At 44.4% G+C, this 23,514-nt stretch overlaps 1 protein-coding gene across 5 annotated transcripts in view; it reads right to left on the reverse strand.

Moving 5' to 3' along the window:
* The window catches only part of CARS2 (cysteinyl-tRNA synthetase 2, mitochondrial), a 54,025-nt gene that overhangs the window by 21,135 nt on the left and 9,376 nt on the right, over window positions 1–23,514 (reverse strand). For 4 of the 5 annotated variants that reach the window (XR_010992794.1, XM_068170761.1, XM_068170707.1 and 1 more), the window contains exons 4-10: window positions 22,000–22,071; window positions 21,329–21,434; window positions 20,023–20,106; window positions 15,406–15,535; window positions 12,108–12,241; window positions 3,704–3,771; window positions 507–573 (exon numbers count right to left, since the gene is read on the reverse strand). Coding sequence is in view for 4 of the 5 variants with exons in the window: in XM_068170761.1 (XP_068026862.1) it covers window positions 507–573; window positions 3,704–3,771; window positions 12,108–12,241; window positions 15,406–15,535; window positions 20,023–20,106; window positions 21,329–21,434; window positions 22,000–22,071 (661 nt within the window). In the remaining variant the exon portion in view is untranslated. The remainder of the gene's footprint in view (window positions 1–506; window positions 574–3,703; window positions 3,772–12,107; window positions 12,242–15,405; window positions 15,536–20,022; window positions 20,107–21,328; window positions 21,435–21,999; window positions 22,072–23,514) is intronic. The other variant, XM_068170799.1, reaches the window with a different exon arrangement.

Raw genomic sequence — 23,514 nt, forward strand, 5'->3', positions numbered from 1 at the left:
TCAACACTACAGGGACATAGACCTGCTGGAGTGGACCTAGAGGAAGGCTACAAAGATGATCAGAGGGCTGGAGTACCTTCCTACAAAGACAGGCTGAAAGAATTGGGGCTGTTCAGCCTGAGAAGAGAAGGCTGCAGGAAGAACTTACTACATTTCACTATCTGAAGGGGACCTACAGGAAGTCTACGAGGGACTGTAAAGAAGGGCTTGCAGTGACTGGATCAGGGGCAGTGGTTCCAAACAGGACAAGGATACATTTAGGCTGGACATAAGGAAGAAGTTCTTAACAAAGAGAGTGGTAAAATACCGGAATAGGTTGCCCAGGGATATGGTTGAGGCCTGGTCCCTGGAGACATGCAAGATCAGACCTGATGTGGCCCTGGGCAGCCTCATCTAGTTGGAGGTGTCCCTGCTCACTACAGAGGGGTTGGACAAGATGATCTTTGTAGGTCCCTTCCAACCTGATGCAATCTGTGAATCTTTAAACTAGGGTTTATTTGCCTTACCTGAGCTGTATCTGCTGCGCAAACAAAACATCCTGAATTCATCCGATGAAGACTTCTTCAGGAAATCCTGAAATCCACCCACAAAAGTAGAGAGCTTTAGCATTACTTCAAAAGATTTCTTCAGGAGTTGTTCCACTCCCTTACACTAGTTTCACAGCATGTTTCAGACAAAGTAACATGACAAATAACCCATTTTTTGTAGCTTAAGATGGGCATGAAACTTTAAAATACAGCACTGGTTTAAAGTCTAAACTAAATCAAACTCAATTCAAGATCATCGTGCCCAACCTATTATTGAACACCACCTAATCAACTAAACCATGGCACCAAGCACCCTGTCAAGTCTCCTCCTGAACACCTCCAGTGATGGTGACTCCACCACCTCCTCAGGCAGCCCATTCCAACGGGCAATCACTCTCGCTGTGTAAAACTTCCTCCTAACCTCCAGCCTAAACCTCCCCTGGCACAGCCTGAGACTGTGTCCTCTTGTTCAGGTGCTGGTGGCCTGGGAGAAGAGACCAACCTCCACCTGTCTACAACCTCCCTTAAGGTAGTTGTAGAGAGCAATAAGGTCACCCCTAAGTCTCCTCTTCTCCAGGCTAAGCAACCCCAGCTCCCTCAGTCTCTCCTCACAGGGCTTGTGTTCCAAGCCCCTCACAAATTTTGTTGCCCTTCTGTGGACACGCTCCAGCAAGTCAACATCCTTCCTAAACTGAGAGGCCCAGAACTGTGGGCTGGGGTTGTGCAGGGGAGGTTCAGGTTGGATGTCAGGAAGGATTTCTCTCCTAGGGGAGTGGTCAGGCATCAGAGCGGGCTGCCCAGGGTGGGTGGTGGAGTCCCCATCCCTGGAGGTGTTTGAGAAATGTGTGGATGTGGTGCTTAGGGACGTGGTCAATGGTTGGCCTCAACGATCTTGGAGGTCTTTTCCAATCAGAACAATCCTATGTGTGATGGAAAACAGGAAGTGAATAAAAATAGTTTTTTAATAGTTAGAATATATCTGCATTCATTATGAAACCTCATTAATTTCACCCTAATAATTTTCTAGCTTTACAAATAATTTACTACAGTAAATAGCAAATTACCATTATTACTGGCACAATTAGTTTAGAAGCATATTATAAAGAGCTCTTTCAATGCTAGGAAGGAATGCTGATAAAACATTCAATCAGTCCCAGCTCTGCTCTCAGCAGTGTCCACACTCTAGCAGACTGACTGGCAGTGCTGCATGCTTGCCTCTTTTTATTTTCAATTTGCAAATTGGTGATGGTAAGTTTGTAACATTCAAAGTGCCACTGAAAAAAACTATTGTAAGAAATCAGCCTAAGTGAGAAAATCTGCAAAGTGCCATTTGCTTAAAGCTGCACATTTTGAAATTTAGCTTCTGCTATCAGAATAAATCAGTCTGAACACTGAAGGGAGCAGAGTATCAGCAATGTGCTGTCTCAGGTGAAAACAGAAATAGCTCAGGCAATCAGGGCAAACTAAACCAAGAAACAGGCAGTGATCCTGTTTGGTTTGGTGAGCGGGGCTTTTGCTGGTGGTTTGGCATTGTTTGTGTTGGCTTATTTTTAAAATAAACTGAGTGCACCCAATGTACTCAAAAGCCTTACACTAACATACAGGGGTAAAGCAAAAGATGAATGAAGGGCAGAAATAAATCTCAGAAAGTCCATCCAAACCGGGAAAAAAACAATTCTGCATTTCATTAAAAACAGAGGAAAGATGAAGTATCACAGCTCTTTCAAAGCAGGTTTCTCAGCCATGCATTACTGCAATGTGCTAGGCTTATGGGTTAGAATTACTAGCTATTTATTAAAAAAAAACCAACAAACACTGGGAGAAGGGGACAAGGGGGAGGGAAAACAGGGAACAGAGCACAGAGGGTGCAGGACAGCCATGTTCAGGTGATGGCCTGGAATGCAGGTGGCCACTGGCAGGACCACGAGAAGGCCCTGGATGCATTACTCTTTCAGAGCAGGCATAAGAACTTCCATGCAGGGCTTAATCTTCAAGACACAGGAAGGCTGTACGGAAAGAAATTTGATTTGCTCAACTAAAAATTGCCTATAGGGAAGGGTTAGCTGCTAGCAGTGTCTAAGGGCTAAAGAAATTTGAAGGGGAGACCCACAAAGTGAAGGGCTTGAAGTTTTTGTTTTCAGAACATGAGTAAGTCTCATCACAGACACAGGGGGGAACATTTCCATATGACATTTTTAACTGCATACATTGCATTCATGGTCATTTCTTCACCCTCTCCATGTCTGACTGAGGCTCAAAACTTTCTGTCCAAATTGTGAGCTACAGGTAATTCTCCTGGAGGAGACAGGGCTTAACTGTACCCAGACAGCATCAGGAGAATTAAGAATAAAGCAGCTCATATTGAACTGCTTTTTACAGAGATTTTAATTAAGTCTTCTGAGAGGGCAAAGCGGAACATATGTGCTGAAACAGCTTCTCAATCTCTCTCTAAAGGAAGGAAATTACCCATTTCTTAGCAATAGCTGTCAGCCATCACAGGAGCCACCCTAGCACCAAGTACAGCCGTATCAGACATGCCTTGCATAGAGACCCTGCTCTGGGCTACACCAAAACCTTTAGGACACAGTAAAACAGGACATATCCATGTGGTTTAGGGGTACCAAAAGACAAAGCTCTCTGTGTATCAGCAAGGCTGCCATATAAAAATAAAGAAGAATATGATAGACTGCTGACACAGTGCAGTTGCAGGACACCCAACAGCTTTCTGACAAAACCACTGATGCTATGTCCCACTTTATCTAAAGCAGAACAACAAAAAATATCCACTCTCTTCTAAGTCCCAAACCCACATACACTAGTAAGAGAAGACAGAGGAATAAAAATCCATCACTACAGAACCAAATCATTTCGGTTAGAAAAGAGCCCGAGATCGAAGTCTAACCAAAAATCCATAAAGCAGAAGTCTTGTACTGGGCAGAAATGTGGTCCCTATGAACACCCTCAGCAAAACCCATGTTGCAAGCAAACTTTTGACTCCAAGCAGGTTTCCTACACCCTGATTAAGAATAACACGTGTACCAGCAGTAGAGAAACACCCAGCTTCAGGTCTGCTGCTGAAGTGTAAGCAGGCACTCTGATGCTTTCTCGAAAGAGGGCTGTCATTAATATTTACATGTTACAAACATACATTGCTTCAGTTCACAGAAACAGATTACCTTAATTGTTATGTAGTTTTTTAATGACTTGGACATCTTTTCTTTACTTCCTTTAACATGCAAATGCCCTGGAACAACAACAACAACAAAAAATTAATCAGGATAAATGAGTTTGCTTCTGAATGGGGAGCGAATGAGAAAGACTGCACTGAGGCGCTGGAAACACTGGAGGCAGCATATGCTGGGATGGATGTGTGCCAACCATGTCAATGCAACATGTTTTTCAGCAGCTTTGCCTACAGTCCTGCTCATCTCTCCATCCTCAGCTTTCGATGGATGAATTTTGAAACCCAGGAAAAGAAAGTGTGTTAAAAAACAAATACAAACACCCACAGAAAAATAGCAACAACAAAATCCTACCAGAGGGATACTAAGGGAAAATGGGGGGGTGGAGGGGGGACAAAACCACAGCAAAACAGACAAAAACCAAACAAGCAAACAAAAAAGCCCCAAACCCCCTCCCTGCTCAGAATTTATAATAGAATAGAATAGGATAGAATTCAGCAGGTTGGGAAAGACCTTTGAGATCATCAAGTCCAATCTCACATCCAACACTGTCTAATCAACTAAACCATGGCACCAAGCACCCCATCCAGTATCTTCCTAAACACCTCCAGTGATGGTGACTCCACCACCTCCCTGGGCAGCACATTCCAATGGCAAATGACTCTTTCTGTGAAGAATTTCTTCTTCCTCACCTCCAGCCTAAACCTTCCCTGGTGTAGCTTGAGACTGCGTCCTCTTGTTCTGGTGCTGGTTGCCTGGAACAAGAGACCAACCCCCACCTGGCTACAACCTCCCTTCAGGGAGTTGTACACAGCAAGAAGGTCTCCCCTGAGTGTCCACTTCGCCAGGCTAAGCAACCCCAGCTCCCTCAGCCTCTCCTCGTAGGGCTTGTGCTCCAAACCCCTCATCAGCTTTGTTGCCCTTCTCTGGACACGCTCCAGCAAGTCAACATCCTTCCTAAACTGAGGGGCCCAGAACTGGACACAGGACTCAAGGTGTGGCCTAACCAGTGCTGAGTAAAGGGGCAGAATGACCTCCCTGCTCCTGCTGGCCACACTGTTCCTGATACAGGCCAGGATGCCATTACCCTTCTTGGCCACCTGAGCACACTGCTGGCTCATGTTCAGCCTACTATCAACCAGCACCCCCAGCTCCCTTTCAGCCTGGCTGCTCTCCAGCCACTCTGACCCCAGCCTGTAGCACTGCATGGGCTTGCTGTGGCCAATGTGCAGAACCCAGCACTTGGATGTGTTAAATCTCATGCCCTTGGATTCTGCCCATCTGTCCAGCCTGTCAAGGTCCCTCTGCAAAGCCTCTCTACCCTCTAACAGATCAACTCCTGACCCCAGCTGGGTGTCATCTGCAACTTTACTGATGATCCAGATCATCAATAAAGATAAGGAATAGGATGGGGCCCAGCACTGATCCCTGGGGCACACCACTAGTGACTGGCTGCCAGCTGGATGTGGCACCATTCACCATCACTCTCTGGGCACAGCCCTCCAGCCAGTTCCTAACCCAGCACAGAGTGCTGCTGTCCAAGCCACAGGATGACAGCTTGGCCAGGAGTTTACTGTGGGGGATGGTGTCAAAGGCCTTCCTGAAGTCTAGGTAGAGTACATCCACAGCCTTTCACACATCCACCAGGCAGTCACCTGATCATAGGAGATCAGGTTGGTCAGGCAGGACCTGCCTGACCCTAAATCCATGTTGGCTGGGCCTGATCCCTTGGCCATCCTGTAGGTGCTGTGTGATTGCACTCAAGATGACCTGTTCCATAATCTTGCCTGGCACTGAGGTCAGGCTGACAGGCCTCTAATTCCCTGGCTCATCCAACTGGCCCTTCTTGTGGATGGGCATCACATTGGCCAGCTTCCAGTCATCAGGGACCTCTCCAGTGAGCCAGGACTGTTGAAAAATGGTGGAGAGTGGCTTGGCGAGCTCATCTGCCAGCTCTCTCAGCACCCTAGGATGGATCCCATCCCGTCCCATGGACTTGTGGGGATCCAAGTGGCTGAGCAGGTCTCTAACTAATTCCTCCTGGATCACAGGGGAACTATACTGCTCCCTGCCTCCATCTGCCAGCTCAGGAGGCCAGTTGTCTGGAAGACAACCTATCCTGCTATTAAAATTTGAGGCAAACGAAGTGTTGAGTACCAATGCCTTTCCCTCATCTTTTGTTACAATATTCCCCTCCATGTTCACTAAGGAGTGGAGGTTGTCCTTGCCCCTCCTCTTGCCATTAATATATTTATAAAAGCATTTTTTTGTTGTCCTTCACAGCAGTGGCCAGTCTAAGCTCTAAATGAGTTTTTGCCTCTCTAATTTTTTTCCTACATAACCTAGCAACATCCTCAAACATTTCATGGGTTACCTCTCCTTCCTTCCAAAGATGATACACCCTCTTTTTTTCCCTTAATTCCATTAGAAGTTCATTGCCATCCAGGCTGGCCGTCTGCCCCGGCGGCTCATCTTCCGGCACATTGGCATAGCCTGGTCCTGAGCCTTCAAGAGTTCTTCCTTGAAGTAGGTCCAGCCCTCCTGTACCCCTTTGTTTTTAAGGGCTGTTTCCCAAGTTACCTTCTGAGTTACTTCCTTAAGTAACCTGAAGTCTGTTCTCCGGAAGTCCAGAGTGGAGGTTTTGTTGCTGCCCCTTTTAGCTTGGCTGCATGTTGAAAACTCAATTATCTCATGGTCACTGGACCCCAGGCAGCCTCCAACCACCACATCTCCCATCAGCCTTTCTCTGTTTGTAAAAAGAAGGTCAACAAAGCATTACTCCTGGTAGGCTCACACAACAGCTCTGATAAGAAGCTATCCTCCATACACTCTATGAATCTTCTAGACTGCCTTCTCTCTGCTGTGTTAAGTTCCCAGGCAGGTTAAAGTCACCCATAAGAACAAGGTCTGGTGATCTTGAGACAGCCTCTAGCTGCCTATAGAATAATTCATCAACCTCTTCATTCTGGTTGGGTGGTCTATAACAGACTCCAACAAGAATGTCTGCCTTATTGACCTTCCCTCTAATTCTCACCCACAGGCACTCAACTTGATCATCCTTGATCTCTAGTTCCATGACATCTAGAGTCTCCCTGATGTGCAGGGCCACCCCTCCACCCCTTCTCCCTCACCTGTCTCTCCTAAAGAGCCTGTAGCCATCAATTGCAGCGCTCCAGTCATGTGAGTCGTCCCACCAGTCTGTGATGGCAACTACATCGTAACTTTCCTGCTGCAACAAGGCTTCCAGCTCCTCTTGCTTGTTACCCATGCTATGTGCATTAGTGTACATGTACACTTTAGCTGGGCTGCTGATGTCACCCGACTCCAGCTTACCACCCCTAGACTCCTGTCTGGGGGACTGGTTTCAGCCCTCAATAAACTGATAAAAACAAGCCAGCAAGCAAACTTCACAGAGAAGTACCTTATCTGTTACTCTTGGTTTTTCATAAGTATTTTAAGACCTTCAAAGATTTTCCAGTGAGGGATGTAGGGAGGGATGTAGGGAGGGATGTAGGGAGGGATGTAGGGATGCCCAACTGAGTTGGCTTATTTTAAAACACAATCTCTGAACATTACTAGAGCTTTCAACAGGTCCGCAGTGCTGTAGCACAGGAAAAAGGCAGTGACCGTCTCCATTTAATTTAGAAAAGTACATGGATTCTGGCTTCAGGACAACCCTGGGCTTTGTCCCTGCTTGGCCACAGCATCATCACTGAGGGAAAAACATCAATTATTCACAGCACTGCAGAGGTGCCAAACACGCAGCCAACAAAAGACTACTCAGCAGCATCATTTCAGAAATGCCATTAAAAGCTTGGCTTGTCATCAGAAGCTATTGGTTTCTCCTAATAAAGGAGTCATCCTATAAGTTTTCGACACCCACAACTAACACACCATTTTCAGACACTTCATAACCTGCAGAATCCAGAACTTAGTCATTTGTAGAGGCAGATTTTTAAGCATGAACTTTTTCGACTCAGGGGTGACCTTATTGCTCTCTACAACTACCTGAAGGGGGGTTGTAGACAGGCAGAGGTTGGTCTCTTCTCCCAGGCAGCCAGCACCAGAACAAGAGGACACAGTCTCAGGCTGCACCAGGGGAAGCTCAGGCTGGAGGTCAGGAGGAAGTTTTACACAGAGAGAGTGATTGCCCACTGGAATGGACTGCCCGGGGAGGTGGTGGAGTCGCCGTCACTGGAGGTGTTCAGGAGGAGACTTGACAGGGTGCTTGGTTACATGGGTTAGTTGATTAGGCGGTGTTGGGTGATAGGTTGGACGTGATGATCTTGAAGGTCTCTTCCAACCTGGTTTATTCTATTCTATTCTATTCTATTCTACTCTTGAATACCACATTACCGCTCCGCATTCTTTCAGATTTGGCAGTCTAGCACTACCAATGCCTCAGAGTGCTCCTCAAGGACAACATATGATTGCACTTCTGCTTATTCAGGTGGTGGCAGAGGTGGCATTTCTTGCTCGGCAGCCCAAGCAGCTGTCTCAGTTGTGTGCTACTCTCTGCACAGCGCTGCTTTTGCGCCCTTGCCTGGAATGCCCGCTCTTCCACAAGCAGGAAAAAAAATATCCCCATTATACTCATCTGGATACAAAAGCAACACACTCAGACCTGATAAAAGGATGTGAAAAACTATTTCTGACAATGGTTCAAAGCACCAGGGATTCACCATATGAAGGCTACCTCTGGTCCTACTGCAACCACTAGAAACTTAAGTTTTCACACTACACTCTACAGAGAGCAGGAAGAAATCAAGCGATCTAGGGATAAAGAACCAGTTGTAGCAGAAATCTATGATCCACCCAACATATCGTATTTGTCCTGACATCTAGCAGGTGAGTCTATTTTCACCACCCTGTCATTAAACTCACAGAATCATTTAAGTTGGAGAAGAACTTTAAGATCAAGTCCAACCATTAACCTCGCACTGCCAAGTCCACCACTAAACCACGTCTCTAAGCATCATGTCTACGTATCTTTTAAATACCTCTAGGCATGGTGACTCCACCATTTCCCTAGGCAGCCTGTTCCAGTGCTTGACAACCCTATCACTGCAGAAATTTTTTCTCTAATAACCAATCTAAACCTCTTCTGGTGCAACTTGAGGTCATATCCTCTTGTCCTATTGCCTGTTACTTTGGAGAGAAAAAACTACTTCCACCTTGCTACAACCTCTTTTCAGGTACTTGTAGAGAGCAGTTAGGTTAGGGCACTCAATAAGAACATTCAGGCTATTAGAGACACTGGAAACTTATAGCTCCTGTCTCAAGTAAATCCCACAGAAAAACTCCCAGGAAAAGGGGAAGAGCCTGGGTATGGGTGTTGTTTTGTTGTTGTTTTTTTTATCTTTTACAAAGCTGCCAAAATATTTACTTATTTAACTTCAGGTAGTCAAGCCTAAAATAGTTTGTGTTTTCCTAATAAGGTACAGGTAACATTTGAATTTGAAATAATATTCCTCCTCAAGAATTTCAGCACTTGATTTCATTAAAGAATCACAAAATGCAAGGATTTTCATAACTTCAGCTTGGCGCTCTTCCCAGAGTACAAGCAGTCTAAAAATAAAGTTCTTATAAGAAGATTTATTCCCAGTGCAGGGATTTTCTTCCTCCAATGGGGATTGCTCCTCCAGTTCTGAGCCTGCTAAAATTCTGAAGTCTGGTACCAGAATAAATTGTTTCTGAAGCTGATTAATATGCCCTAAATAATTCACACTATCATCCTCCAGCAACAATTTTTGACTTAATGAATGTAATCTGTCAGCTCCTACAGAACCTCAGTGTACAAATTTCCCTTGGAACTAAGTTCTCCCCCCAAGAAAAATGGACTCCTCTCAATTAGTTAGTTTCAAATAAATATTTCCCCTATAGTTTCAATTCCAAGCTTGGAAAGTCAGATTCAGAGTTTCTCAGCAGAAGGCTCCACCTCGCAGTAACCAGTGCATCCCAGTGGAAGAGCAGAGAATTCCCCAGCACTTCAGGAGCTAAGCATACCCTGGAGGACGCATCAGCCTCTGGACAATTGCTATTGATTTATTACAGGCTCTACACTGGGAAATGAAACTAGAATTCAACATTCACTCTGCACAGTACAAATGCACATTAAAATAAAAACAAAACAAAACTCACAAAAAACCCTCAGAAAGACCAAGTAATTCCCAGAGCACAGCACAGTCTTTACTGCATCTCTTACTCAGGAAGTATCTCAAGAGTCCACCAAGAAGACATCTTGCACAAAGTACTGCTAAGCCAAAAGAGAGCCTACAGACTTGAACCTGATTGACTTCAGCTGACCATCCAGAACCACCATGACTGCAATAGGGAGAACAAATGTCAAGGTTTTTCCATCAACAGAAAAGTGCTAGTACCATTGGACAATGGTGTAGGGCAAAGCACTGTACCAGCAAAACTTCACTGAAGCACTGCTGTGCAAGGAGCAGCTCTCCAAAACATCAGGCAGTCTCATATGCTGGAGACCAAGGAAGCAATAGACACGGTGGTACAGTTTGTAAGACAAAGACACAGCCAGCAAGGTCAATTTTGGAAGAAGAGACACAAGGTCTATGCTATCCATGGTCTACACCAATACCAAGTCATTCACACTCCAGGAAAGCAGAAAGACACTGGTCAGAGCACTAGATAGAGTAAAGGGATCACAGTGACAGGACCTTAATGTCTCCACGTTTCTACAGAGTCAAAGGCGGAATGACTTGGTCTTTATGTAATCCACAGATGTCACAGCCAGGTGGCCAAGGCGGCCAATGGCATCCTGGCCTTTATCAGAATACTGCGGCTGGTGGGGCAAGGGAATTCATTCTGCCCCTGTACTCAGCACTGGTTAAGCCACACCTTGAGTACTGTGTCCAGTTCTGGGCCCCTCAATTTAGGAAAGATGTTGACTTGCTGGAATGTGTCCAGAGAAGGGCAACAAAGCTGCTGAGGGGTTTGGAACACAAGCCCTATGAGGAGAGGCTGAGTGAACTAGGGTTGCTAAGCCTGGAGAAGAGGAGGCTCAGGGGAGACCTTATTGCTGTCTACAACTACCTGAAAGGCGGTTGTAGCCCGGTGGGGGTTGGTCTCTTCTCCCAGGCAACCAGAACAAGAGGACACAGTCTCAAGCCTCACAGGGGAAAGTTCAAGCTTGATCTTAGAAAGAAGTTCTTCATAGAAAGAGTGACTGCCCACTGGAATGGGCTGCCCAGGGAGGTGGTGAATTCAACATCCCTGGAGGTGTTTAGGAAGAGACTGGATGAGGCCCTTAGTACCATGGTCTAGTTGATTAGATAGGGTTGGGTGATCAGTTGGACTTGATGATCTTGGAGGACTCTTCCAACCTGCTTGATTCTGTGATCTCCTTATCTCTAGCCACCAGTAATCTCACTGCCCATACTCAACCAGAGAAGATCAAAGCATCTGACTCACTTGCTCTTCACCATCAGTCTTGTTTCCTCATTACTATTACTAGCTGTAATGCTACTGGTGGGGAAAAAAAATGTGTCGGTTTAGGACAAATACAGAAACACATGGAAAAAGGACTACAAAAATTATGAGGGCTGGAGCACCTCTCTTACAAAGACAGGCTGAAAGGATTGGGGCTGTCCAACCTGGAGAGGAAAAGGCTTCAGGGAGGCCTTATAACTACATTTTAATAATCTGAAGGGGACCTACAGGAAAGCTGGGGAGGGACTGTTTCGAAAGGCTTGTAGTGATAGGATGAGGGGCAATGGTTTGAAACTGGACCAGGGTAGATTCAGGTTGGATGTGAGGAAGAAGTTCTTCACAAGTAGAGTGGTAAAATACTAGAACAGGTTGCCCAGGGATGTGGTTGAGGCCCAGTCTCTGGAGACATTCAGAATCAGACTTCATGTGGCTCTGGGCAGCCTGATCTAGTAGGAGGTGTCCGTGCTGACCAAGATGACCTTTGATTGGTCCCTTCCAACCTGATGCAATCTGTGAAAACACCAACCATTTTCACCTTCTTGCTGCTGGACTGCTACAGTTGCAATACAATTTAAAAAGAAAGCCTATCACAGTGTATCCTCAATTTTTGAGGAAACTCAAATGGAACTGAATGAGATTCTACAGGAAAAACTTTTCCACATTTTTAATCTGAAAGAGCAAACACTGCACATGGGCAGTGCATATACTGTTACTCTTTGGAGATCTTCCCAGAAGAAATTCAGGACTATTTCACTGTGACTGCTTTATTAATAAAGGCACTCACTCTACAGTTTCCAGATTCATTCTCATTTATGTTTCTTCACTCAGTGAAGACAGGAACTTGGTCACTGTCAAAGAGCATCTGTTTTCATACCATACAAGAACCAGAACTAAAAAAAACTGTTATATCTGTACAGGCCTCCCAGGTGATTAATATTTTACTTACCAGAATGCAAAAAGTAATTCCCCCATTGCTCACATTGATGATAGACCTCACACTGTGCAATTTCGTTTTCATGATGAGGGAATGCAAGATCTATTCCACCGGTATGGATGTCCAGCTGCTTTCCAAACACTGCACTGTACAAATATTTTCCTGATCAGTAAGTAGAACACCACAAAGCTTTTGTAAAAAGAAATGCAGAAAATAAGATGAAACAGTGTTAAGTTTAATGAGAAGACTTTACACAGATCTTGCATACCAAAACTGCAACAGACCTTGTATGGACAAGACCCATACTTCCCCACAATTAATTCCCCTTAGTAGGAGCAATTATTTTTCTAACTTAAAGAATGGCAACCAGGACACCTCCTCCCCTTGTTCTGCTACAGTTTCAGTATCAGACAGCTGCCTTCATCTGCAAACTTATCAATTTTGAAGTGATGAATACTTCTGTAAATACTGCATCACTGTTATCTTGTACCTTTTCTGTAAGAATTCAGGCAATACTGTACAGTCATGACAGAAAATGCTTTGTCCTAAAAGTTCCTAAAAGGAAGCATCAGTGTCTCTGATCTCCCAAGGTCATTCCTTTCATCCCAACTGCACTGTAAAGGTCACCTGCAGGCTTCCATGGCACAGGCCTCTGCACATATTGGTGGTTGTAAGGTACAACAAATGAGGCAATAAGACAGACCTAGTCACTTTCTGGTTAACCATCAGAAGTCAAGGCTTTATCCACTGCTCCACTAAGTCCCTGCTAGGCCAAGCTGGGCAAGGGAGTAACTTTATTTTGCCCATCTGTTAAACCAAGTCAACACTTACCTACTCACAGGGAGGTAAATCAATTCTACCTGCCCAGCAACCAGGGACACTCAGGCTCCACACACAGGTGCATGTGTACTTGTGCAGACACACACAGCCTTCCCATGTGTCAAGTTAACAAGCTGATCCTGGTAGCTGGCTAAATATTAATACTTTTGTCCCTTTTGGGACAAAACACCCTGATAACACCCTGGCTCAGAAAGGCTCTGCAGAAGCCATTGGGGCACTGGAAGAAAAGAAAATGAAGAGAGAACAGAAGAAAGACCAGCTGCTTCCATTTCCCAAGCTCATGACCATCTGTTCTTAAACCCATCTCATGCATTTCATTGTGCCATCTATGGAGGAGTATTAGTCACTCGTCATTTCCTCCAACTAAATCATTACGAGCTGAGGAGAGGGGAGAGATGAATCTGCAAATGGGTAGGAGGAGAAGCCCATCTCACCACAAGGGAAACTCCAGAGAGGAGATCAGACCTAAATCATAGCATGTGGTTCTCTCCTCCATGGCTGTGTTAGAGACCAACACCCTTCTCATTCAATTTCACCAGGCACACTTCAAAGGCTTCTCAAAATTAGTTCACCTAGCTGGCTTAAGGTGCTTTGAAATCTCTGGCAAAACAGACAGGTAAGTAGGTATTGCTTAAAATGGGCCTTGGACAGCTGAATCGGACAGTAAAATATTTTAGGTAACTTAACCAAAATAAGGTCTCCACTTTCCACAGTCCAAGATTATGATGATTATGCTCTGCATGGGTCAACTCTTATTTACATAGCAGAAGCCTCATCCAGCCACAGTAAACTAAGAAAGAAATGCAGACTATAAGCAGTGCTCTGTTAGCAGACAGGTCCTTCTGCAATTGGCATTCCTTACCTGTGCACTTCTGTCACAGGTTGCACTTCAAATACAGCAGGGTTTTGTGCACTTCAGTTGCTTTAAGAACTGTTTCACAGTGCTGAAACAATTTACAGATGGCAAAATCACTCTTATAAACCTTTTTACAATCAGGCAGTAATGAGTAACAACCTTGGGTTCACCAGCAAAGTATATGAAAGAGAAACCTAAAGCACCTGTTCCATCCACTTTTAGATTGGGTTGAAAAGTTAAACTGGGTCAGATCTAAATAATTTGTTATTAGTTTCAAAAAAACCATCTCAGACTAATCAAAACTAAGCACCACTACCAATATTCCAGCAGAGAAGATTCAAAGTCTCTTTAAAAAAAAAAAACAGAATAAAGCAGGTTGGAAAAGACCTTCAAGATCATTGAGTCCAACTTATCACCCAACACCATCTAATCAACTAAACCATGGCACTACGTGCCCCAATCCAGTCTCTTTATAAACATTTCCAGTGATGGTGACTCCACCACCTCCCTGGGCAGCACATTCCAATGGCCAATCACTCTTTCTATGAAGAACTTCTTCCTAACATCCAGCCTAAACCTCCCCTGGTGCAGCTTGAGACTGTGTCCTCTTGTTCTGGTTCTGGTTGCACGGGAGAGAAGACCAATCCCCACCTGTCTACAACTTCCCTTCAGGGAGTTGTAGACAGCAAGAAGGTTTTCCCGAGCCTCCTCTTCTCCAAGCTAAGCAACCCCAGCTCCCTCAGCCTCTCCTCATAGGGCTTGTGCTCCAAACCCCTCACCAACTTTATTGCCCTTCTCTGGACACGTTCCAGCACATCAACATCCTTCCTAAACTGGGGGGCCCAGAACTGGACACAGTACTCAAGGTGTGGCCTAACCAGTGCTGAGTACAGGGGCACAATGACTTCCCTGGTCCCGCTGGCCACATTATTCCTGATACAGGCCAGGATGCCATTAATACAGTGCAGAACAATGTATGTGGATAAAACAAAACTCAAAAATTGAGAGCAGATAAATCAAACCAAGTACAAGCAAAATGCTGCTACACACTATTCACATGGTGCCCACAGAAATTAGACAAACACAATTCAGAATATTTAACATTGTGGCTGACTTTTGAAAGAATGCTTACTAACACTTAGATGATGAGCACGAACATCCACAGCTGTTGGTAAGATAAGGCCAGTAAGATCTCATACACTCACTGGAGTCAGGATGGAATCCCATACCCTGCCCTACTGACACAGCACTACTTGCTGGACTACGTCTGATGGAGGCTGCAGAAAGCAAATGAAAGAGATACCACAACTTTGACTACAACTGTGGTTACTCAGCTGAAGTTAAAAGACTTGTTAATTTAAACTATGTGATCGTCCACATCATATTTGAAATACACATGTTGATCTCAAGAGAAGATCCAAAACATAGCAAGACAGCTATGTCATTAAGTGGAGCTGACTTTTTCTGGGCCACATATGACATCCCAAATTGCACAAAAGTATTTTCAATAACTCTGGTGTTTTCTACCGATCAGAAAAGACACTTTCAATACTGATGCTACCATTGTTCTGTAACCTAAAAACAGCACTAGATGTAAAATCCAGGAAATCTGACCTTGATATTGTAGAACACTCAATGTGCCATCCAGGTCTTCCTTTTCCCCAGGGAGAAGTCCAAGATAGCTCTTGAGGTTTGGCAGCCTTCCACAGAGCAAAATCTTTACCATGTTGTTTATCAGTATCAACTGCCAAGAAGAGGTGATTTGTTAATGGGATGTCTCAAAGAAAAAAAGGAAACAATACAAGGGAGCAAATGAAAGCAAGTGGAAATGTGTGTTTAGTGAACTCGTCTGATTTTGATCACTTTAACTCAACTTCTTTTCCTGCAACTTTCTCCCTTCCCCCTTATACAGGGCTTCTAGTTTCTCAACCAAGTGTTTGAAAAGTAGTATCATAGAACACACAACAGTTTGGCTTGGAAAGGACCTAGATAAAGACCATCTAGTCTAATCCCCCTGAAGTTAGCAGGGACATCTTTAAGTAGATCGGGTTGCTCAGAGCCCTGTCCCACCTGACCTTGAATGCTTCCAGGGATGGAGCATCTACCACCTCTCCAGACTACCTGTTCCATCATTTCATCATCCTTACTGTAAATTCTTTCTTTACATCTAGTCTAAATCTACACTCTTTAAAACCATAACCCTTCTCCTGTTGCAACAGGCCCTGCTAAAAAGACTGTTCTCATCTTTTGTGCACGGGCTCACTTTAAGTAGTAAAAGGCCACAGTAAGGTCTCCCTGGAGACTTCTTTTCTCCATGGTGTTGAATGTGTTGTATTAGGTTTCTGCAGGCTAAAAAGATGGATTCAAGATTTAATACATCCTTATCCTTTTAGTCACAGTATCACAGTATCACTTAGGTTGGAAAGGACCTCGAGGATCATCGAGTCCAACCTATCAACACAGACCCCACGACTAGACCATGGCACCAAGTGCCACGTCCAATCTCCCCTTGAACGCCTCCAGGGTCAATGACTCAACCACCTCCCTTGTCCTTGTGGATGATTCACTTAGTTCCTTATTAGCCAGTTTCTGAGGACAAAAGGACTGCACTACAGCACAAAAAGGTAACAGAAAACAACCCAAACTAACAAAACAACCACCAACAGCAGACCTGACTTTTTTTTTTTTTGCCTTGGGACAGAGTTTCTGGTTCAGATTCTACAAACCAAAAACAGCATGGAGATGAGAATCAAAATTATCTTGGACAGCAGCAATCTTCCAGTATTGTTTTCACCAATGGTTTCTCCTCCTCAGCTGTATTTGCTGCTCCCTTCGCTGCATAGACAAAGATGCAATCCTTGTTGCCACAGTACAGGAGAGAGCATGGTTAGTCCCTGATGGCTCCTAACCCCCAGCTGGAAATACCTCACTCCCTGGCAGAAGCTAAAGAACAGAGATTTGGACTCTGCATTTTATTGCTGACAAAAACGCAACGTTGCATTTGTGCGATGCAGAAAAACACCTACTTGGCTTGAAGGGATCCAGCTTGGCAAGCAACTCACACTCTCTGAAGCTCCCTTATCTAACTTCACTCATCTATTTTATCAGCAGTTGATGCCAGATGTTCCTCATTTTCCGCTGCTTATTTCAGATCACTAACAAAACCACGGTATATCGCTAAGTCTGAACCAACTCCAAGAGCCTTCCAGTATCAACACATTTTAATGATGCTTCATAGATACTTTTGGAGATCAACTAGATAGTTGCTTTTCTTGAGCCACCCTGCTTGTACTTTATTGACATCACACAGGGTTGGGCTTTATTCAGAATGTCATGTAATATTAAGGAAAGCACATTATGAAAATCCATTACACCTGCTTCATCATTCAGAAGTGATAATAAAGGGACAGAGGTATATCCCTGGTTTTATCCACTGAACATTCATCTTGGCTCTTTCACTAGTTTGTTGAGTTCTGGCTGACCGATACCTGTTGACTACATCCCTCTTCTGCCTTTTTTTTTTTTTTTTGAGTATACTGCTACCAAAAAAAAAAAAAAAAAAACCAGGAAAAAGCACCCCACAAAACAAACCAACCCCTCCCAAAACAACTCACCACTCTTCAGCTTCCTGAGGGGCCTTGCAGAGGGACCTGGACAGGCTGGACAGATGGGCAGAATCCAACGGCATGAGATTTAACACATCCAAGTGCCGGGTTCTGCACATTGGCCACAACAACCCCATGCAGTGCTACAGGCTGGGGTCAGAGTGGCTGGAGAGCAGCCAGGCAGAGAGGGACCTGGGGGTGCTGGTTGATGGTAGGCTGAACATGAGCCTGCAGTGTGCCTAGGCAGCCAGGAGGGCCAATGGCATCCTGGCCTGCATCAAGAACAGTGTGGCCAGCAGGAGCAGGGAGGTCATTCTCCCCCTGTACACTGCATTGGTTAGGCCACACCTTGAGTCCTGTGTCCAGTTCTGGGCCCCTCAGTTTAGGAAGGATATTGACTTGCTGGAACGAGTCCAGGGAAGGGCAACAAAGTTGGTGAGGGGTTTGGAACACAAGCCCTATGAGGAGAGGCTGAGGGAACTGGGGTTGCTTAGCCTGGAGAGGGGAGACTCAGGGGTGACCTTATTGCTCTCTACAACTACCTGAAGGGAAGTTGTAGACAGGTGGAGGTTGGTCTCTTCTCCCAGGCAACCAGCACCAGAACAAGACGACACAGTCTCAAGCTGTGCCAGGGGAGGTTTAGGCTGGAGGTCACAAAGAAGTTCTACACAGAGAGAGTGATTGCCGATTGGAATGGGCTGCCTGGGGCGGTGGTGGAGTCACCATCACTGGAGGTGTTCAGGAGGAGACTTGATGGGGTGCTTGGTGCCATGGTTTAGTTGATTAGGTGGTGTTGGTTGATAGGTTGGACACAATGATCTTGAAGATCTCTTCCAACCTGGTTTATTCTACTCTATTCTATTCTATTCTACTCTACTCTCTACTCTACTCTATTCTATTCTGATTATAAGCAAAACAACACTCAAAATCTTCAGAAATAACAGTACCCATTGCCTCTTGTCCTGTCACCAGGTACCACTAAGAAGATTCTGGCTTCATCTTCTTTCCTCCCCCATCAGGTATTTGTATAAATTGAGCCTTCTCTTCTCCAGGCCAAGTAGTCCCAACTCTCTCAGCCTGTCCTCATATGAAAGATGCTCCAGTAACTCCATCATATTCATGGCTCCCTCCAGTATGCTCATGTCTCTCTTATACTGCTGAGTACAGCACTGGATCCAGCACTCTAAGAATGTATCACTAGTGCTGAGTTTAGAAGAAGGATCACTTTCCTTGACCTGCTGACAGTGTTCTTCCCAGAGGAGCCCTAAACACTGTTGGCTGCCTCAGCAGTCAGTAACTGCCTCTAAATAACTGTTGACAAAACACATTCCCCCTGACCTGTAATGCTGAAACAACTCCTGAGCAGAGCTGTGACAAGCTTCTGGCTGCAATTCACCTGAGCACTGGCCTGCCAGGCATTATCAGTAATTGCAAACAGACTTTTTTTCCAATGAAGAAATATTGAACCTCAGCATGCAAAAGGATACAGCAGACCTGAATCAAACGCTCCAATGCAGAGATCTGATAAGATCCAACTTACAGAAACTACCAAGGCTCAACAGCCCTGCTCAGCAGCTGCACAGCTGCTGCAGGAAACACGCAGCCCTGGCTATCAGCATGCTCTCGCACAGCCTCAAGAGACTGCTCCCTCATACAAATGGGCTGCTTAAGTAGGGTGGCAACTACTGAAAGAGGCAAATTCATGCAGTTATGCATCAGAGGAATGCAACTGCCCAAGCAATAACATGATAAATGAAGTTTCCCTACACTTACACTTGACTATCTCACTCTACTGCATCCAGTTCTGAAGCCCCTATTACAAGAAGAATTTGTCCAAAGAAGGGCCACAAGGATGATCAGAGGACTAGAGCACCTCTCCTATGATGACACACTGAGAGAGTTGGGGCTGTTCAGTCTGGAGAAGAGAAGGCTCTGAGGAAACCTTATTGTGGCCTTCCAGTATATTAAGGGGGCCTACAAGAAAGCTGGTGAGGGACTTTTTAGGGTGTCAGGTAACGATAGAACTAGGGGGAGTGGAACAAAAGTAGAGATGGGTAGATTCAGATTGGAAGTTAGGAAGAAATTCTTCACCATGAGGGTGGTGAGGTACTGGAACAGGTTTCCCAGGGAGGTGGTGGAAGCCCCATCCCTGGAGGTTTTTGAGGCCCGGATGGACATAGCTCTGAGCAACCTGATCTAGTGTGAGGTGTCCCCGCCCGTGGCAGGTGGATTGGAACTAGATGATCCTTGAGGTCCCTTCCAAGCCTAACAATTCTATGATTCTGTGATGGCTAGTGCAACGGCTGAGACAAGCACCTTGCTATGAAGTTTGTATGTACCAATCCCAAGTATTTAAATCAAATTGATTAAGAATCCTAATCATTCTAAGGTACCAAACAAAGGTATAGAGGGAACCAAGTATGAAAAGACACCAAGTTTCCTATTGCACTGGGCAACAGCACATGCCTAAAACAATCACCAGAGCAACGTAGTCTTAATAAACCAAAAAGTTGTCTATACACAAGAGGTGACAAAACTATCAGATTGTTGAATGGAAGTTTACACATGGATAAATCACAAGTTCAAGCAATGAATTAATACAAACAAGGTGGTATCACGAACTTACCTGATTCATCTTGAGTATCAGGATAAATAGCAGTTAATACTCCATATCTTTTCCCCCAAGATTCAACATCAAAATAAACATTGCCTAGTAGAAAAGAAACAGTAGGTTTTTAGTAAGGATGGGGAACATTCTAAAGGAAATATTCCCCTGAAAGCAAAACAAAATGCCCTTCAACTCCCATTTTACATTTTGATAATGAAATTCAAAGATATTGCAAAATTTTCAGCAAATGTTTCCATGTTACCAGCCTTTCAATTAGCCTCACTGCATGTGCTCATTCTACACAAAGGATAACTTCATATTCTGAGGATCTCCCCAGGTTCTTCTCTGCCCATGCATGCATGTGCAACCCCCTCTCTGACTGCAACACAGCCTACTGCTGCTGCAATTATAAACACACTTGAATCCTTCCACCACACCAGCTCTGCTAGAAAACCCCAAAACAAAACAAACAGCAAAAATCCATACATTGTCCTTTACAGGCAAATCTTTTACAGCAATTAGCAGATACTCTTTTTTAGAGTTAAATGATTCCCCCAGCTCTCTTGTAGAAGCCAGGCCAGGACTTCCCCAGAAGATCTTAGTAGTTCCTTGTAGTAAACAATTACATTCATGAGCTACATTTATCTTAGAAATTGAGTGGTAATTCCTATGGCCACTCATGTCATCACAAACACGTTGCTCACACCCTGTGTGTTAATCAACAGAAGGAAAGCTTGGCACAGAGTATCTCATCTGATCCCAAAACAGGATAACCAAGTGTGAAGGGTTAAGGCCAACCCCCTCCCCACCACGGGCAAAAATGAAACTCAGACAAACAGATTGCAAAAGTTGTGGAAAGTTTAAATTGAAAGCTGTGAATGTTTACAGAGAGCCAGAAGTGCAGCGACAAAGGAGATCCCAAAGCACACCCAGAAATATCCCATCCCCACCTGGGGGTACACTCACAACCCCCAGGGCTCCTTCTTCCCCCATCCCCCCCCCCACTGCTAGGCTAATCTCAGCTGGCCAGATCTGAGACTGCCCATCCCCCCGGCCTTGGGCCAGGAGACACCCCCAAGTTACCAAGTGGTGGCGAGGGAAGAAAAAAGCCAGTGCCAGGATCCCCGCTGAGATCTTATAGGGGAGCAGGGTATTATGGGATGAAAGACCTGGCTTCCTGTGTCCACCCACTGGGCTGGACTCCTTCGGGACACGGGAAGCGTCCATCATATGAACACAGCAGGGGGCACCCAGCCCAAACTGCTACACCAAGATTTCCTGTACATGTGCTGAACAAGGAGTTGCCCTGCTCTAAAAGTCTTACCTTGTGAGGTTGCGTAAGCTTGCCCACTGGCAATTATTGTTTTTATAAAGGCAATGATCTGAGGGATATTGTCAGTCACTCTCATATACACTGTAGGAGGAAGGACCTTAAAGAAAGAGTAACATCTCATTGGCCTGTACGAAACACATTGCTGACAAGTCCCTTCACTCAGACTTTAAAGAACATTTTCTTCAATTTTACCTTAAAAATAAAAATTTGCAAGTATAAAAAGGTTAAAGCAGCATCTAAGATAATGTATAAAAAAAAAAAAAGTCCACTGCTTTTGTTTCAGTGGCTTACTCCCTGCTTCTGACAACCATTTTGGACAAGAAGCAAAGACACCTGAAGTCAATGAAATAATATCTGATGTTTCCTATGCTTTAGTGCAGACGGCTTCTGTGTTATAGTAAATATGTATTCTCTGTGAACCAAGGATCCATAGGGGGAAAAAAAATAATTGTGCTGCCAAAGAAATTTAACTTGATCATTCCAAAGTCAGGGTTTGCTTTCCCCCCAATTTTCTTACTTGGAAGGTGCGCGGTATCTTTCCAGAAGAATGAAAAAGTAAACCAGCACTCAGTTTCAAAGGAACACTTCATCACACAAGCAATCAATACAATTTCCAAACTATCAAAATAGGATTCTTTACCAAAATAATTGCTTATCTGTACCTTTAAGGCAGCCATATCTTGTTTAAAGTCTTCTTCATATATACGAGCAAGAGCTACAGGTGATATATTCATCTGAAAAAAAGAGAAGCAGATTAGTAAATCAGAAATCAAAGTAATAATATAAAATACTGTGATCTTTATCAGACAGTTAATAGATAACTAGAAGACTTACAGAGCCCCCAAGGTAAAGACTCAGAAAGGCTTATTAATCTAACATTCATGGGAAGGAGATGTAAGTTATAACTTAAAAGCAGTATTTCATTTACACTTCTGAATTGCCAGATGTTAACAACTATCTTTTAAGAGAAACCAAGCAATGATTAAAATAATGAACTCCTTCCTTCTCTCATTTTCCTCTGGCAAGGGTCTTCCATTTCCAGTGACAAAATATACTACACAGGACATGAAATTCATTCAACTTATTGGCAGGGGACACAGATACCACCTACATGTCAGAAAGACAGATCAGAGACTTGCAGGATGAGACAGGACATTAATTTTCAGTGATTAAGAAAAATAAGCTATTTCAGTTGATCACAGTTACTCATCCATCTCAGTATAATCAAAGGAAACAAACTGAAAGTCCCACACTTTGCCAAGTACGGCACTTCTCAAGCATTTTCTCTGCATCTCTCATTCATGGGGCAAGGGACATGAACAGGGATCCTCCCAGAGGTAATCAGAAATTGCAACCCAAAATGAAAGAGACAACTTGCACACAATGAGATACTTGATCCCAGATATTCAGAAGAGGCCCGCAATTGAAAGACAGCAAAAAGTGCTCTAGCAAGCAAAAGCATGATACCTAAGTGTTTCAAACACACACTTTTATATCTTCTCTAAGGAGAACCTACAGGTGAGAAGACAACATACAGTCATTCTCTCCAGCTTGCAGATAATTCAATCATTAAGAAAACAAATCCAGGTTCATCACTTCAAATTCACTATGGGAGCACCTTGAAGGGGTCTGCTTTTCAGACCACAAGTCAAGCTCCTCAACGAGGCAGGACAAGACCAGATGCTTGTCCAGCAACGAAATGAGGAAGATGGCCAGCATTGAGAAACAAAGGCACGCTTCTGCCTAACGACCAGAGAAGAGTGCTCTTCCAGACCTCAATAACCAGCTTCATCTCTGTAGACAGCTCAGCTGCTTCTTCAATCAGCAGAGAGACAAAGGTGACTATAGGAGGAACATATGAATATTCCTCCTATTTAGACAGATGTCCAAAGCAAAGACACTTGTCTCACTCTCAAGACTACTGAGGGTGTGTGGTACACTCATCCCAGACCAGATATTCAACTTTCAGGTTTTCCCTAGATGAATCCCACCAGAGGATTTTGCTTAAGCCCGTTGATCCTACTACTGTAATGCTTCAGGTACAGAGGTCTCAACAACAAAATCAGGCTTCTGAGGTAAAGACCTTGGCCATCCAAACAAAATGTGCAGAGCAGAGCAAGCACTTCAAGAAGTCACCAAAAAACCCACAAAAAAGAGGACATTACTTCATAGAATCA

Source organism: Melanerpes formicivorus, unplaced genomic scaffold (assembly GCF_026170545.1).
Source record: "Melanerpes formicivorus ecotype bairdi unplaced genomic scaffold, bMelFor1.0.p_v2 SCAF_1, whole genome shotgun sequence".
In the NCBI taxonomy this organism is placed as follows: domain Eukaryota; kingdom Metazoa; phylum Chordata; class Aves; order Piciformes; family Picidae; genus Melanerpes; species Melanerpes formicivorus.